This window comes from Equus caballus, chromosome 6 (assembly GCF_041296265.1).
Source record: "Equus caballus isolate H_3958 breed thoroughbred chromosome 6, TB-T2T, whole genome shotgun sequence".
NCBI classification, from domain to species: domain Eukaryota; kingdom Metazoa; phylum Chordata; class Mammalia; order Perissodactyla; family Equidae; genus Equus; species Equus caballus.
The window spans coordinates 55,284,787-55,302,472 of NC_091689.1; the positions used below are offsets into that span (position 1 = coordinate 55,284,787).

General features: G+C 38.3%; 1 protein-coding gene across 2 annotated transcripts; it reads right to left on the reverse strand.

Moving 5' to 3' along the window:
• Nucleotides 1-1,992: 1,992 nt before the first annotated feature.
• Nucleotides 1,993-17,486, reverse strand: WBP11 (WW domain binding protein 11). Of its 2 annotated transcripts, XM_001501733.5 has the most exons (12): nt 17,331-17,486; nt 15,291-15,397; nt 14,738-14,769; nt 13,561-13,654; nt 10,757-10,953; nt 9,521-9,654; nt 9,110-9,309; nt 8,392-8,583; nt 6,098-6,199; nt 5,380-5,673; nt 4,192-4,374; nt 1,993-3,013 (listed from the first exon to the last, which is right to left on the reverse strand). In XM_001501733.5, the coding sequence occupies exons 2-12, from the start codon at nt 15,352-15,354 to the stop codon at nt 2,580-2,582; spliced, it is 1,926 nt and encodes a 641-aa protein (XP_001501783.1). In that variant the 5' UTR covers nt 15,355-15,397; nt 17,331-17,486; the 3' UTR covers nt 1,993-2,579. The 2 variants fall into 2 exon arrangements, with proteins under 2 accessions (XP_001501783.1, XP_070126074.1); XM_070269973.1 differs by lacking the exon at nt 14,738-14,769 and having other exon boundaries at nt 17,331-17,468.
• Nucleotides 17,487-17,686: the final 200 nt, after the last annotated feature.

The window sequence follows — 17,686 nt, forward strand, 5'->3', positions numbered from 1 at the left end:
TTGCCAAAAGCCGTTATTTCCGGGGATGCGAAGAAAACAAAACAAAACAAAACAAAAATTCCCCACAGCTGATTTATACTTTCCTGAACCCAGGAGCTGGATGTGTAGAAATTACAGCTCCGTTCAATGACAGCTTTGCGCTCCAGCAGTCCTGCAGTAAAACCTGTCCTCCAAAGTGATTCTGGCTGAGGAACATTTTCAGATAATAGACCTGCTCCACTTTGAGTTCCGGACAAAATACAAGCATGCCGTTCTATACGGGCTGGTGATTATGGCATCTTCTGGGGCCTGAGGAATTACTTGAATGCAATAAAAAATAAATTTAAAAAAATCTCCCAGCTATATATAAGGAGGTATTTTAATTAAGAGCACAAGCTAGAGTTTACAAAATTAAAATTGAAACTACGCAGAAACTTGGATGTTATCCTGGGCCTTATGCTGCTTTCATGCCATGGCAGAGTATTACTCTGGTGATCCCTAATTCATATTTTATAGGACCTTAAAGGCCAGGAAAAACAGTAAATTTCAAAATGACTTTAAGGGGCAATTAATGATAAGGAATGCTATTATTTATCCATATACCTGATTGAAGATTTGTATCAAGCTTACATTTCATAGCAGTGATCTAACTAGAGCAAATATTTTTACGAAACCATAGCATAAATTTTGATCATGACAATATATGCCTCGCAGAATCAGAAATGCTGATTACTCTTCCCTGTAGACGCAGTTAACATATGAAATGTGTCATTTTACCACTAAAAGAATTTTCAGAAAAAAAAAACTAGCAATACTAGGAAGTGACTTTAGGATAAATTGTCAACAGCTTCCTTAATTAACATGAAATAGAAATCTCTCCCAGAAGAAATATAAATTTCAAGTGAGAACACTGAAAATATCGTGGACCAAATATTGAAGGTAATTCTGTTTATGCTGAGATTATTTGATGATATAATTATGTTCCATTCTTGCATCTAAACAAAGATTCAATTCACCAGCTGACCTACATTGATTATACTAAAAAAACCAAACCAAACTAAACACAAAGTGGTCTATAGAGTGCTTTGGCAGGATTTGCTTCAATCTGAAAGAATAAATAACTTCTAAGCAAAGGCACATACACAAAAGATCTTGGAATAAAAATCTAAAAATCCATCCAAGAACTCAGTTGCAAGAAAATAAAAGCCTTACTGTATTGTACTATTTGTTTAGGACATCACTTACCAATTTTCATGGTATAGAATTCACATGAAAGGCATTCAGGATATAATGGAAAGAATAGGTGCCTGGCCTAAAATAATGCACGCTTTGTCTCATTGTGTGTGTGTGTGTCTTGGTGTATGAAATACACAGTCTGGCCCACTGGATAAATCAGGTGAGCCCTTTAGCTTCAATACGCTCCTCTGTAAAATGGGGAAAATATGTGTGAAAGTCATCCCCCAGGATTACTGGGTAGATGAATTACTCATTAAAGCACTTTGTAAAGAAAATGATACCAATGCAAATTAATAGTGTTAAGCATTCTTATTCATTTTATGTGCTTTTAAAAATAAAAGCTTATAAAGTTGAAAATTCAAAAAAAAGTAATCTTTTCCGATTCTCTAGTAGTTTACAAATGGTTTAAAATAATCTTTTGTTATTCAATTAAAATCACTTCATAAAGCTCCAGGGGAAGTAAGTAATCTTCGAGGATAATACATAGCATCTTCTTAGCAATAAATAATACCTCTCAATTTCTCTAAAGCCAATGATATTCCTGAAGGAAAATAATTATTTCTTTTTTGTCTCTTAAAACTCAAAACATAGTTTTAAGCACATTCTTTCCTTTTCTTTTATTGCCTAAGTTTCAGGTGTACAGCTAACCACATTTTCAATAAAATTCTCATTCTGTACCAGAAATGTTATTTCCTTAAAACCCAAGTTTTGAATACTTGCTTCTTTTCTGACCATAAAACAGATGTCATGTTTATACATTATCAGTAACACAGAGGATTCTGGTGTAGAACATTTATTTATTTATTCCATGAAACACTCAAAGTTTAGGTCAGTGGGAAATAATTTTAATCAAAGAATTGTACATTTTCTTCCCACGTATCTTGCTTTGTAATAGGAAATGACATTGAGATTCATTTCACTACAATATTACAAAATATTTACAAGAAAATATTAAAAATAACTCAAACACGAAAGGCAAGATGGGGTGAAATAAACTGGTTTTCAGAAATCTCTACTCTAGTGCCCACAGCACACAAGAAGAGAATCAAAACAAATAAGTAACAAAGAAGCCCCTGATCGCAAGTTTCCAAAGAGCGGGAGAAGAGGAAGGAACGGGATGAGAATGGCGGTGTGAAAGGGACCGGATGTTAGCAGCACTGCTTCAATGACCAATCTATTCTGAATGAAATACCCTCTCTCATATGCAGTAAATGCTGAACAAGGCTAAACTTTAGGATATTCCTTAAACAGAAATTAGAAAATACCCTGACAGCGAAAGCAGCTCTTTCACCTAAGTATAACATGAGCCTCTTTCTCCATGAACCGCTGATGTGAACAGAAGCCCGTTCTGCCATCGAAGGCTGTCACAGTAGCCCTTCCATCTCTTTCATGAAAGCTTCATAAACATCATCCTTAGTTTGTACTGAGACGGGAACAGATGGACCAGACTTGGGGGCTGCTTTGGCAAGAGGTACAGCAGAATCATCCTCTGACTTTCTTTGGGGAGTAGCAGTCGCCCCTTTATTCTCCCGACGTACCCTCAGTGCAGTGGGCACGAATCGAGTAATCTCTGCCTTGGGATTAGTGATCTGTGGCTTGGCACTGATGGTTGCTGTGGCTTTCTTCTCAATGGTGGCCGCGCTTGTATCATCCGCCTTGGGTCGCTGAATCAAATTGGGTGGAGCACTTAAAACCCCGGGGTTCGGCAAGGGAGCTGGCGGGAAAAGCCCAGGTGGGGCAGGTCCAAGTGGAGGCACCAAAGGTGGGCGCATCATGCCAGGACGAGGTGGAGGGATACCTAAATGAAGGAGAAGACAGGCAGATGAACACTACAAGAACTATTAAAATTTAAGTACTACTAAGGATGTTAAAAAACAGGTTGACAATTCTTTAAAAATGGACAATTTACAGAAAACAAGCTGAAATCATGCTGTTTGCTATTTGAAACCCAGAAATATATTCTGATAGTTTGGAATATTTTATTATAAAATGGTATTCACCTTCAGTCTGTACGCTGTACTTAATGTTTTCTTCCTCTCTAAATAATATACTACTTTAAAATATAAAGGAAAATTGAAAACACCACTGGTTTCAAATATGATTTCAAAATGGTCAAATTTCAAATATGGTAGCCCAAGATTCTATTACAGCTGTACAGTGCAGATGCTATCAGGGCCAAGGTTAGGGGCTTGATTCTCATGCATTATTTACTGATTTTCACACCACTCCTCCCCCTAAAAACATAATTCAGTGGGCAAGAAACATAATTTTAACCCTGGAATAAGAGAATGTAACTATTAGAATATGTCCCCATTACTGGAAAAGAATTCACGTCCCATTAACAGTTCAGACATACCATCATCATTTACCAAGAATTGCAGATTTTATTTTCTTCAAATACCACTTTCAAGATGGAATATCAAGTACCAAATTTCATCAACCCTAAGATGCTATTGCTTATATGGACTCATAATTATTCCATACATCACTAAGAGGAAAAAAAATAGTCCAAGCTGGGAAGCTTAAAAGATCTTCACATTAAACTGGGACAGGCAATGTAGTAAACGAGAAATACACTTGCCATACACAATAAGACCACAAGGAAATTTGTATATCTAACCTTGATATTGGGTAGAGAAGGGGAAAAAATTTCCCTTGTGATTTTAAACTTTAAGTTGGTACTCATGCAGATGTATGGAATAACTGTAAAATTTTAAGTGTAACCCTAAAATGAAAAAAATCTCAAATGGAGAATTTAATCCAACGTGGTCTCTAGCAGGGAAAATTCCCTCAGGTGACAGGCAAAATCAAATGCAAATAACTTCTGGAAGAACTCAACTTCAACCCAGGCCAGCAGCAATTTAAAAAGACTATTTTAAGACAGGCCTTGATTTCAGGATATTGAAATGTGAAAATATGTCTTAGAGCAAACGGAAAACATAGGAAAGTTTTTCTTATAGAAATCAAAAGCTTCACCTGGAGGTGCAGGGGGAGGTAGCCTTGGTGGGGGCCCCCGAGGAGGAGGGCCAGGAGGCAGACCCGGAGGTGGACCTGGGGGAGGGCCAGGGGGTCGGCCTGGTGGTGGACCTGGAGGTAAAAGTCGGGGTAAAGGCCCTCGGAGTCCTGGCATTCCAGGTGGTCTCAGGAATGGAGGAGCTCCTGAAAAGAGAAAAATGATACATTAATGTCAAAGAAATATATAGGAAGTAGTAATTGTGGTATAAAGGTTACTCAGATGTGGTTCGACTTATCACTTTAATCTGAAATCACATAACTTCAAAATCAGATCGAAACGTGTGGAAACAGAATTCATTTGACAAATATGTGAGCACCAGAGATAGGATATTGAATTTGTTATGGATCATTTCTCTTTATTTCTCAGCACTGACGAAAAAGAAATTCAATCACAGCTCTGCTGGGCTGGAAATATACAAAGATGGAAGGAATTCTTAAATGGTTCCAATATGAAATGAAAATGGAATATAAAGCAAAGTGCTTTAATGATCTCCTGAAATTCATTAAGATAAAGACAAAGACCACTAAGAACGACATAAGATAGGTAATTTTGCTTTGTACCAATAGGAAAAGGATGAACTCAATTGAAGAAAACTTAATTGGCTGACTGTAGGATGAAGGAATAAAATCATAAATAGCTAAGAAATTCTATACATTGTTTCAAATTATAAATAAACTTTTTATATTTTTAAGCTGAAGACTTGATTAACTCCGATCACTTGTCTTTAACTATAAATATTACACTGACATCCAATAATTCCCAACCAAAGAAAGACATACAATAGTATTCACTATGCCCTAGACCCACTGGCAATCAATTTAGAAGTGAGTCAACCTGTCATATTAAAAGGCAGCACTAAAGAAATTCTTTGTGACATACTCCAGTTTGTCAGTTAGAATCAGAACTAAAGAACCCTGAAAAAGGAAGACCTTTGGAGAAAAAGATGGCTGTTAGAAATACTGTGAGTTGTAAACAACGCTGTAGGAATAAACAAGTTGTATTTATCCTTTGCAAAGCCTTGATTTGTTAGGGAACTGCACTAGGAGGAAACAAGAAAACATCAACACTAATGATGAACATTTTCTGGAATGGCTTCACTCTAACCACATTTAGACTTAATTATTTATTCATAACATGTAAGTACTTACCTGGAGGTGGTCCAGGAGGAAGGCCTGTGGGTGGGCCAGGTGGCCGTAAAGGTGGAGCGGGTGGTGGTCCGAGAGGAGGTGGTCCTGGCATGGGAGGTGCTTGTATCTGAGATGGGGGAACAGACTGTGGGGGAGCTTGCTGCTGTGAAGAAGCAGTAGATGTGCCATCAGAGAGAGATTCCTCTTTATGCTGTTTTTGTGATTGCTTTTCTGCTTCAGAATCATCAGAATCATCTTCATCATCGTCCTCTGAAAATTCCTCTACTTCGCGGCCCTCCTCAGGGATTTCCTGACCTGAAAGAAATTTTAAACCAGGTAAATGGAGTGCTTAACTTTTTATAGCCTGTAAAAGAACGATGCCTGAAGACACATACTCAATGAATGCTTTCTTAAAAAATTAACCAAATAGTCTTCTTCAAAAAAAAGACTTCAGATGTGAAAGCATCAAATAGTACTCTACTCAAGTATGCTAGTGCAGCACAGTGGAAGAAGCCCAGGCCTTAGAACAAGACAGGCCTGGATTTAAATGCCAGTTCAACCACTTACTAGCTGTGTAACTTTGGGCAGCTTACCGTAACGTCTCTAAACCTTAACATTTATGAAACAAGGATTTATTACTTACTTGAGGGTTGCTGGGATACTAAATGTGAAAATGTATGTAAAGCAACTGGCATGAGGAAATACCAAAAGGTGATTAAATATTCCTTTCCTGCCTTACCTGCCATCCGAAGCATCATGGCTTGAAGAGGAGTTAGCTCCTTCATATTCTTCTTCTTCTTCCTTGATTTCCCAGGCATATCTGCAAATCGTACGCTCAGACCTATGGGGCCAGAGGAGGGAGAGAGTAGAGTGGACTGGGAATCAACAACATTCAGTAAATGCATACTATTTAACAAATACTATAAAGTACTAGATATGATTACTGCCTATTTCTTGCCAGAAGATAAGCACCGAAAGAGAGAGCCATTTAAAGATAGTAAATGAAGTGCCAATTGCTGGTAAATACAAGCTGCAGTGATTTAAGTTATAAATGTAAAAAACTTAAAGAACATTATTAACATGTTTATGTCAATAAAATGGAACACTCAGACAAAAATAACAATTTTCTAGAAAAATAAAAATTACTAAAATTGGCCAAAGAAGTGATAAAACCAGAACATACAAACATGAAATGGTAGTCAAAGATCTACTTCATAAAAGGCACCTGGCTGATATAATCTTACAAGAAAATTCAGCCAAATATTAAGTTACAGAAATTTCCTGTGAGAGGGCATAGGAAAAGATGGAACGCTCTCCAGAACTCATGAAGCTAGCAGAACCCTGATACCAAAACTAACCTACTGGCCAACATAAAATCTAAGCACACTGAATCCAATAGTGTTTTACAAGAAAAATACATCATAAACACATAAAGTTGGTCCCAGGAATACAGATGATTTAACATCAGAAAAGCCATCAAGTGGGGCCGGCCTGGTGGCATAGTGGTTAAGTTTCTGTGCTCCACTTCAGTGGCCCGGGGTTCTCAGGTTCAGATCCTGGGCGTGGACCTACACACTGCTCATCAAGCCATGCTGTGGCAGCATGCCACATACAAAAGAGAGGACTGGCACAGATGTTAGCCCAGCCACAATCTTCCTCAAGCAAAAAGAGGAAGATTGGCAACAGATGTTAGCCCAGGGCCAACCTTTCTCATCAAAAAACAGAAAAGAAAAGCCATCAATGTAATTTATTACAACAAACAACTTAAAGAAAAACCATAACATCCAAACAGATGCTTAAGAAGTATTTATGATAAAAACTCTTAGCAAAGTAGGACTAGAAGAGAACTTCCTAACCCGACAAAGGCTATCCACCAGACAGTATTAAACATAAAGCAAAACGGTGCAGTGTCAGGAGCGTTCTTAGTTGGTAAATATTTACAGGATAGAAGTTCCATGTGGGCAGGGCTTTAGCTTTGTTTACTCTGCATCATTAGTGTCTGGAAACTAACGCGTTGCACACAGTAAAAACTGCATCAGTTAGGACAGCCATTTTCAGCATGCGTGCACTGACGAGTATATCTAAGAAAAAACATTTGGCGGAAAATGAGGTAAAGACCACACAGACCCAGAGGAACATGGAGTTGCTGTAGTTCTAAGGGCTTTCTACTTTCTAGTACTAGCTCCTACATACGATTGCTCTGTAATTTTTCATTACCAGCTCTCTCTAGCCACCTTTTTAAATTAGCTTTTTGGTTTGCAACCATGATTCTCAAGAAATACAGCAGAAGAAAAATTTGTCATCATTACAAATACTAATATTAGCAGTATAATTAATACAGAAATACTGTGTTGTAGGCTACAAAAACAACTCCAAAAGAAGCTCCAAGACTACCAGGGTATGCCCAATTATACATTTTATATTGCTCACTTCCTGTTACCGTGCTTAAAAATTTCTTGATGAATGTTATAACTACTTTTTAAAAGTACATGTAACTCAGACTGAATTTATAACAATCAAATAAACACATAACATACATTATGGACATAATGATTCCATTAAATCATGACTCTCACTCACAGGTGTACCTGAATTATAATTATGGTTCTGGTGCAGGTTAGGTACCATGAACACACAAAATTTAAAGTGTTTCAAATGTAGATATTTAGACTTACTGAAAATCAACAGTGTATGTTTTTCTCAATATAGTTACGTGATTATTCTCCTTTCTTTCCTATACATACCCATGATAGTACATCTTTATGCTGTTGAAGAGCTATTATCTTTTTCCCCAAAAGTGGACTTTATTACATAGACATTTTTATTACATACACTGCTGAATTTTTTTCTTTACAAACCACTGCATACTGTGTGTCAAGAACTTGGAGATTTTTGAGACATAAAGATGAACAGAGCTACGATCTCTCCTTTCAAGTAGCTCGCAATTACTTACATAAATGCATTAATAAATCAGGAGATTCAGCTTATGTGCTGTTTATTGACTGATACCATGGAACTTTCCACTGCACATACCTGACTTTTTTTCTTCAGTGGTGTCTCTCTCATTATCATCACGGTGCACAAAGTCATCCCCTTCACTCTCTCCATCTGATCTGTCAGTGTCGCTGTCATCGGTACTGTCATCATGCTTATCTTGATCCATGTCCTCAGGATAGCCGTCATCTTCACTGGTGCTGGAAACATCATCGTCGTGACCCCGTTGAGCTGAAAAGGGAGAGGGAGTAAGGAATAAACTGCACTACACAGTACTCCGAAACACAGAAAATTATGCTAACTCACAATAATTTGTTTTTAAAATTTCTGGATCTGATCTCAGCTATTCATACAGTCTCACAACATTTTCATTTGGCAATAGTTTAAACAGTTCAAATTTGAAAACAAATTCCACTTAGAAACTTGCACACACACACAGTGACTGCATACAATGATGCTCTAGTCTGATGGCAATAAAGATGAAAGGGAAACAGGTGTCCAAGTCTTAAGGAACTGGTAGTTAAGAGGGTGACATATCTGAGAAGAGCCAAATTTAACGCACAATAAACCTTTCCACACGTCCTTATGGATGATGTTTTTACTTGGTAGATCCTATGATTTATCCATCTCTTGGTATGTACATGGTATCCTCATTTATTTCCCAAGTTCTGAGGGTATTGGACAAGACATTTAACAGGGCCAACATAAAAAAGGACAGTGGAAAGGTTGTAAGAGCAAAAGAACAGTCACTCCTTACCAAGTTCAGGACTGTACAACATGTCTTCATCTCGCCTACGAGCAGGAAGATCTAGGGCAAAGCCCACTTTACGGCCATACATTTGCAAGACCTGAGGAGGAGGCGGACCAGGGGGAGGACCAGGAGGTTTTCTGCCAGGGGGCAAACGTGGAACACCATGTCCAAGAAGAGGAAGTATAGAAACTGCCCGAGTTGGAGGTCTGAAAACAAAATTTTACAGCAATCATGTTAAGTGATGAGTTATTTACTTCCTCTTCTAAACAATTTTCAAGGGATTTATTTCATATTTAATCAAATGAAGGACCCCCTACATTCACATTGTCTTTTATTTCCAACTGCATTAATTTTGGCACTGTACTGTCAAGAGGTGATTTTAATAAGTGCTATTTGATTATGCTACTGCTTCCTTACCCATAGGCTGAGGTCTTCTTAAGGATGGAGGGTGGCTGGGCACCAGGAAGTGGAATGTCCTGGATTAAGATGTTGGAAGGAGCATGCGGCATATCTGGTAAAGGGATGCTCTCCACTTCCACGTGCTGAGCATTCTGAAACAGAGAGCATCTTTCAATAGTATGATGAACAATCCACAAACCCAACACTAAAAATTCAATGTCAGCTGTTTCATAACCTGGCTTGCTTTCCATTGAACTAAATATCACGAAAAAACAAGAATAGAAAGGCTTGTCAATACTTCCCAAGAATGTCAATGAATCGAAAAAAATCTTCTCTCCTCTAAAAGAACCAAAACTCAGCTACTGTTCTCCCCTTATTATCAACTAATTCTTTTTGGTTATGGTTTGAAACAGCTGCTGTTTAGAGAAGTCTAACTGTTAAAGCATCCAGTACCAAAGCCACCCTATTTAATATTCTGGATGATAAATACTACTTATCAATTAACTTAAAAAATCGTATACACCCAGTGTTAAAGCTTGGCCTCTAAAGTTAGTCTGCCTTTGTTGAATTTCTGCCACATATTAGCTGTATGACTAAGCAAATCACCTCAGTTTTCCTATCTGTAAAATGGGACCCATCCTAACTAGTAAAATTGTACTAAAATCATACCATTCAGTTTTTTTCCATTTTTATTTTGAGGCAAAATTTACAACGAAATGTATAAATTCATGAGTTTGACAAATACATACACCTGTACCCCTTCACAGTCAATCCCTAACACTATCCCAAGGCAACCACTATTACAAATTTTTCCTCCATAGATTAGTTTTGCCTTTTCTAGAATTTCACACAAATGGACTCATAACTATGAAAGAAGTGTGGCATGTTTTTGAGATTTAGCCATTAAAAAATTTTTTTAACCCCATGTTGTTTTGAAAATCAGTAGATCAGTCCTGCTCATTGCCAAGTAGTATTCAATTTAATAAACACACTAGTTCGTTTACCCATTACGCTATTAATGGACACCTGAGCTGTTTCCAGTTTTTGGCTACTACTGTTTTGGCAGATAGATTAATTTCTCTTGTATAAATACACAGGATTAGACTTGCTGGCTCACAATGGTAGGTATATGTTTAATTTGATAAGAAATTGCCAAGAGGAGGAGGTTCAACATCATCAACTCTCCCATTCACAATTTTAAAAGCAAATCTAAACATAACATTTTAGTTTCTCTCTCAAAAGAAACTTGATTACCTTTACAGCATCAAAATATTGGCTAAGTTGAGCCCTTTTCTGTTCATATTCTACTTCTAGCTTTCTCAATTCTTTGTAAATATCTGGATTCTCTTTTTCATAGAGCCGTAGAATACGTTCAAAGGTTTCACGTAGCTTTTTACGCTTGTCTTTTAGCACCTTCTCATTTAACTGTGGCTGTTGAACTGGGTTAAACTCTGAGAGGAAAGAGCAGAGTATGGAATTAAACACAAAAAGGTCACTTCATTTAGGTATCAATAGGTTCTAGCATTACTAAAAATCTCCTTATATGGTACAACTTAAAAGGGATCTAGACACCAGCTATACTCTTTTCAATTTTATTCAAAAGAACTGCAATAGATCTTTATTACAATTCTACCTTTTCAAGATGGCCATTAATTTTACTTTCTTTCCTAAGACAACTAATTGATATTCATCATCAATGTAATAATAATCAATTTTCGCTCCTCTATGCTAACAACCTGATATAGTGACGCTTCAGACAGACCGACCTGGGTTTATAAATACACTGGCTCTGTCATTTAATTCTGAGATCTTGGGCACTTTACTTGAATTCTCTGATCTTCAGCTTCATCATCTGGAAAACGGGGACATTAACAACTTCACGACAAAGCTCTGATGATTAAATGGGATCACAAAGAAAATATCCACTGGTGTCTGGCTCACCACTTAATTATTATTTTTATAATGGACTGGTGTTCTTTGTCCAGCTACCATATAACCTTTTCTCTTCCCATGTGTTCCACATGGGGCTTAATTTCAGGTCTTTTTCCCTAAAGGGGATTAGCACAAGACTCCCAGGCCTACCTGGTCAGTCATACCTGCTCCCCTCCATCCTTGCCAGTGACTGACTCAGAGATCCACTGGCACATGATCCCAATTGGGACCAGATCCTTCTCTGAGATTTTAAACGTAGGTGTGGGAAGACGGAAGCTCTCACAAGCTGATGTGAAATAAACCTAGAGCTCTCTGTGGCCCTGTCTCTCAAGCACCACTAATTCCACCTCCAATTCTAAGAAGTTCATTAGCAGTATGCTGAATGAAGCTAACAGACAGAAGACCAGAGAGATGAACAGTCTTGATAATGTTACATAGGTTTTCAGGGCTGGCTTCCCTCCGGGATTTCCTAATTATGGGAGTCAATGTATACTTTTTTCTGCTTAACTTGTACTGAGTTTTATAAATGGTAATTAAAGCTGTGATGAACAGTGTTCCCGTCTTCCTTTTCCTTAAATAATAGCAAGTTTAATTATCTACTTCTCTAAATCCTATTAACTATTAACCTTGGTGATTTATTCAAAACCAGAAAAAGGTATAGTCTTACATCATGCTATTCCCAGTGTGATTAATAAAAGTGTTGAATGCCTGAGTATTAATCCCAGCTCTGTCATTTCCTAACAGCACGACCTTGAAAAAAGTATGTAATCTCTCTGTGCCTGCATTTCCTCACCTGTAAAATAGGGACAATACTCCTACCCCCAAAGATGCTGTGAGGACTAACTGATATCATGTAAAAAAATTGGTGCATAGCAAAGAGCTCAATATGCCTCAGTGATTACTATCATCCCCTTGAAAAACCACATAAATTAATTAGGGGTCATTCAATAGGTAATATCCTGACACCCCAGGGATAATAATTTTCCCTAGTGATATTCAGACCAGAGGCAACAAGTGGAGCCAGTTACAGCTGAACTGGGAAAGATGTGGGATCATGCAGCCTGACCCAGAACTTTCGCCCAGGGGAGCTACAAAGGCTGTGCCACATTATTTCAGAAAACTTGTAACATCATAACCCCACATAACTGGATTTGTTTGAACCCCATTAATGAATCACTGAGGAGATCCACTGTATTTCTTTCACTTACTGTCTCTGTTTTTGGGCAAACCAATGAACCTGTGTGGGTACTTTTCTAAACAAAATTTGTAAAGATAACTTTAATATACAATTTAAAAAAAATGTGCCAGGGAGCAGAAGACAGATTTGGCAAAAACTTGACAGCTGAAAAGCACAGAGGAGTTAACTATTTTATTTTTGCATGTTTGAAAGCTTCCACTAAAAAAGCAGAAAACTAAAAATCTCATATCCTAATGTTAAGAGAATGGATGTTTGTGGGTTGGGATAAAATTTCCAGGGACAGCATCACACAGATGATTCTCAAGCAACTTAGATGCAAGGAAGGATAACATGCAGTTATCTCACGTGATTGCAGCTATGACAAAGCAGTGACGTTGCAGATGCACATAAAGAGACAAAACTATTCTATTAACATGTGAAAAACAGAGGAAAATCCTAATACGGTATTTTACAAAATCTGGTTTTAAGGTATTTGATTTCTTCTATATCCTTACTAAGTGGTCAATCGTCTTTGGATCTTCTCATTGGAAAAAAATGGGAAACTGACTTATATTCTTAGTGGCTTAATATTTAGTTGCCAATATTAAAAAACAAAACAAGACAAACAACTCCAAGGTGACTTCAAAGACCAGATTTCACTCTTCTCTCGAAAAATGCGCTGGCCATATTTGGCTATCATTACCTTATAACTGCAATTAGCTCAAGCTAAAGAACGGCTTTCCCCTTATTCTAGATGAGATCTCCAGTTTCCAATAGTCGCTGCCCCCTCTGTCTTCCTGACACTAAAACTAAATCCAAGCATCACAATGCCATCACGCTTTTCCGTGTTTCTTCCGTCTGTGCTGCTTCACTCATTATTTGCTTGCCTCCCTCTGTGTATCAGACTGTTATCCCTGCTGTAAAATCCAACCTTTTTATACATTCTTACCCATTTCATCCAATTTCTCCATGTCCCGGATAATCTGTTTGGGATCCTTCATCTTTAAAACTGCAGCTCGTACCATCATGCGCTGTTTTTTGTTCTTAGAAAAATAAAGAGCAGCATTTCAAGAAGCTGAACATTCGTGAGTTTCCATTTCAATTAGCTTCAAAAATTTAAACTGTAGTTGAACTTCTCCTTGGTTTCTGATCACTTGTTTCAACCACCAGAAACAGACCTATGTAATTTTTCGCTCTCAAAAATGTTTCAACTTTAGGGGGCTGGCCCCGTGGCCGAGCGGTTAAGTTCGCACGCTCCGCTGCAGGCGGCCCAGTGTTTCGTTGGTTCGAATCCTGGGCACGGACATGACACTGCTCATCAAACCACGCTGAGGCAGCGTCCCACATGCCACAACTAGAAGGACCCACAACAAAGAATATACAACTATGTACCAGGGGGCTTTGGGGAGAAAAAGGAAAAAATAAAAAAAAAATCTAAAAAAAAAAAAAAAGTTTCAACTTTAGACAAAAAGATAAATATCTTTATTAAAAGTGTTTTCTTAGGCAAGTATTTCTTTTAACCTTGTGACATCTTTAGCACTTAAAAAAATATTTTAAGTTTTTTTATTAACAAAGTTGCAGGTAAAGTCTAAAATTATATATTAAAGTTTTATAGGATTTAATGCTAAATAATGAAACAACACCACACAACTGAAAACTATTAAAAAATTAAGTTTTCTCAAAGTGCTACGGCATGACACCAAAAAGTAAATCCTTTCTTTTCCTGGGGAAGCTCTCTGCCACAAACTCAACAGCTACACAACGAGGAAAATGGACATACAAAGCTATTTAGCATCACATTTACTTCCACTCACTAATTCAGTAGCATTTAACAAAGCAGTATAATAAATAGCAAAAAAAATTATTTTCAAAAGTATTTAACTTACCGGGAAAGGTAATCAAATAAACAATGTTATAATAACCCATCATGAGCTTATCTGCAAAGTTCTTTCAGTTCAGTTTCCAAGTATAGTATTTTGGCTTAGTAAATTTTATGGTGTGTTCTAAGAAGCATAAGTATCTTCTCTGGCAAATAACTGGAAATGTTATTTTGAAATCCACTAATCTCAACTAATAAGATGTGCCAAACTACACTCTGATCTAATAGGATGCTTCTGAAATCATACCTTCTTTAATTCTCTCTTCCGGGCTTCTTTTCCTGAAGACAGGGAAAGAGAGAATAGAAAACTTTCAAATCTTAAACATTAACATTTTCTACAATTTAATACAGATAATTCTTTACTGTGCAAGGCCTCCCTGTGTGCACTGTAGGATGTTTAGCAGCATCCCTGGCCTCTACCCACTAAATGCCAATAGCATCCTTCTAATTACATCAACTAGAAATGCTCAAGACATTTTTAAGTTTCTTAAAAAATAACTACGAATCTGAAGGAAAAGGGTGCCATAAAATATTAAACAAGAGCTCGCAAAACAATATGTTCACAATTCCAAATACAAAAAGCTTTAAGCCAAGTCAATCAACTTAGAAATACGGGTACTAATCTTTTTTACATTTTAAAGTTTTAATCATGTGCCCACAAGAACACCAGATAACTTTATGCAACTGACTCCTCCTAGCATTGCTGATCTTGTAATTAAGACATAATGAAACAGACTCCTTAAGGTATGCAATTTTTACCACTCCTCTTTCTCCACCATTCCACATTAACAGACACTTACGGGCTTGGTCTGTGGGGTTCATAAATTTTCCACTCTTGGTGGATGATGTAGATCTCCGTCCCATGTTGACAATCTGTATGGTTTACTTGTTCGTTAAAAATAAAAACCTGTGAAAACAACGTAATAGCTTATTTTCCCTAAATTTACAAAATTTATTTTTTTTTGCTGAGGAAGATTCGCCCTGAGCTAAAATCTATTGCCAATGTTCCTTTAGCTTATATGTGAGCCGCAGCCACAGCATGGCCACTAATAGACAAGTGCTATAGGTCCAGGCCTAGCAACACAATCCATGCCACCAGAGTTGGGTAGGCCAAACGTAACCATTTGGCCACTGGAGCTGGCCCTCTTCCTTTTTATATTTATAAAATTCCTTCCCACCAATATTTGAAAAGAAACATTCATTTCATTATTAAGACCTTGTTCTTTCTCTAGTTTTGACTTTAGTGTCCAGGAAAGATGGCCTCAACCTCTCTGACCATGAAAACCTAGATTTGTTATTATTTACAAAAGTAATGGGTCTGAAAACTACTCTGACTATCATTAGGTCATCAATTTAATTTTCTTCTATGGATTACAGTATTGACTCAACAATTGAAACAAATCATCAGAAAGTGCTTCAACAATGTGACAAAACCATGAACAAGAGAGGCCAGCAGTCCTCCTCCCACATCCTCCCTCTATTTGTATGTAGAGTGAAACAGGAATAAAAAGGAAGTGGGGTGATGATCTACCATCAATGACAAGCAGCTCACCCTTGCCTCTCCGCACGGTTTTTCTTAGCATGTTTTCCCAACACCTCTAAGACAGTAAAAACATTATTTAAGCCTATTTAATTCAGATTTAGATTTAATTCTCATATAATTCTTGACTCTCAAGACTCTTGACTCTCAAGCAGCACCTTAAAACATAACTAAAAATGCAAACATTCGAAACGAATATTATATAAGACCTTCCAAAAATGTCAATATTAAGATAAATATTTTTCTTACTAGTACCTACTTGCCTCTTGATTTGTATTTTTCAAGGTAACTGAAAGGAATAATTGTGTTTGAGGGAAAATATTTTGTAAGTCAAAATTTGTATTAACCTAAGACATTATACCATTTCTTCCTCTTATTCCAAATGAATGAGATTGAACTTTTGACTCTCTTTGCAATGATAAAGGTTGACAAATTTTCTTCCCTTTCAAAGCAGACACTTTTAAAGGGTAGGAAAAGGAAGATCATGAGGTAAAAGATCATACAATTATACTTTCCCTTTACAAGATTTTGCCACGCAAATTTATTAGATAATGCCTCTTTCAGCAATTGTTCAATTTCCTTGATTTCTGCTAAATGCTTCAAAGCTGTTCCCGTGGCAACTAATTTACCCTGTCGAAGGTTCCCTTCTAGGAAAAATGGAGTAGTGGAGAAGGGAGGCGGAAACAAGCAAAATTAGTAGAAATAGCAGCTCTTCTATCTTTGATGGCCTGTGTCGTTTTTGCTTTCCTCTCTCAATTACCCTCAGGCTCATGTTTTGATTCTCCCCTCTCACAACTATAACAGAGAACAGATATGGATTGCAGAGAATTTTTACAGAAGACAGTGGAGCCTCAGTCTGCACAAACTACTTTTTTGTCTAAAAGCAGAAGCGATAGGGAAATCGGGCCACTAAACCATGGGAGAACTCTCAACAGCCAAAGAGGTTCCGGCGGGACGGAGCCCATGTCCACCAGAGGCGGCAACAGCAGCCGTAACTGCCGAAACCATAGCGACGGTTGACCGTGACTCGAGGGACAGACAGCAACACCAAGGCAACCGGTCAACGTGCACAGACAGGAGGCGGGGCTAACCGACCCGGCTAAAGTCAGACGCTAAGCCGCTGGACGCCGCGCCGCCCCCGGCTCGGGGACCCCCCTCCTCCCCCAGTCTGCGACCCGGGAGACCCCAACTGCGGAGAGGAAGAGCAGGGCAGAGGGGCCTGGTGTCCCCGAGGCAGCCGCGCGGGCCCTGGAAAGGGGCGGGAAAGATGAAGCGGCGGAGAACAGCCCCGCACACTCACACTTCTGCTGGACTCCTGGGACTGCGAGAAGCGGGGAGGGGACGATTCTCGGCCTCTGTGACTTCGTAGGGGCCTTCACCTCTGCCTCCCGGTCAGCCATTGAGCCACCGCCATCTTGAAACCTCGCGCTCCTCCGCCATCCCTACGTCACTTCCTATTCCTACGGGCCACGGATCTCGTAGCGTTTCTCCGCCCTGCAACCATAGAGAGTAACCAAGAACTCCAGGGCCAGAGTCTCTTCCGCTCCAACACAATGCTGAATTGGTTGGTTGTCGGCTAAAAGCCCGCCCTCATTACGCCGTACGAAGAGTGCACGTTGATTGACACTCCCCTAGCTCAATAGGAATAAGAAAAAC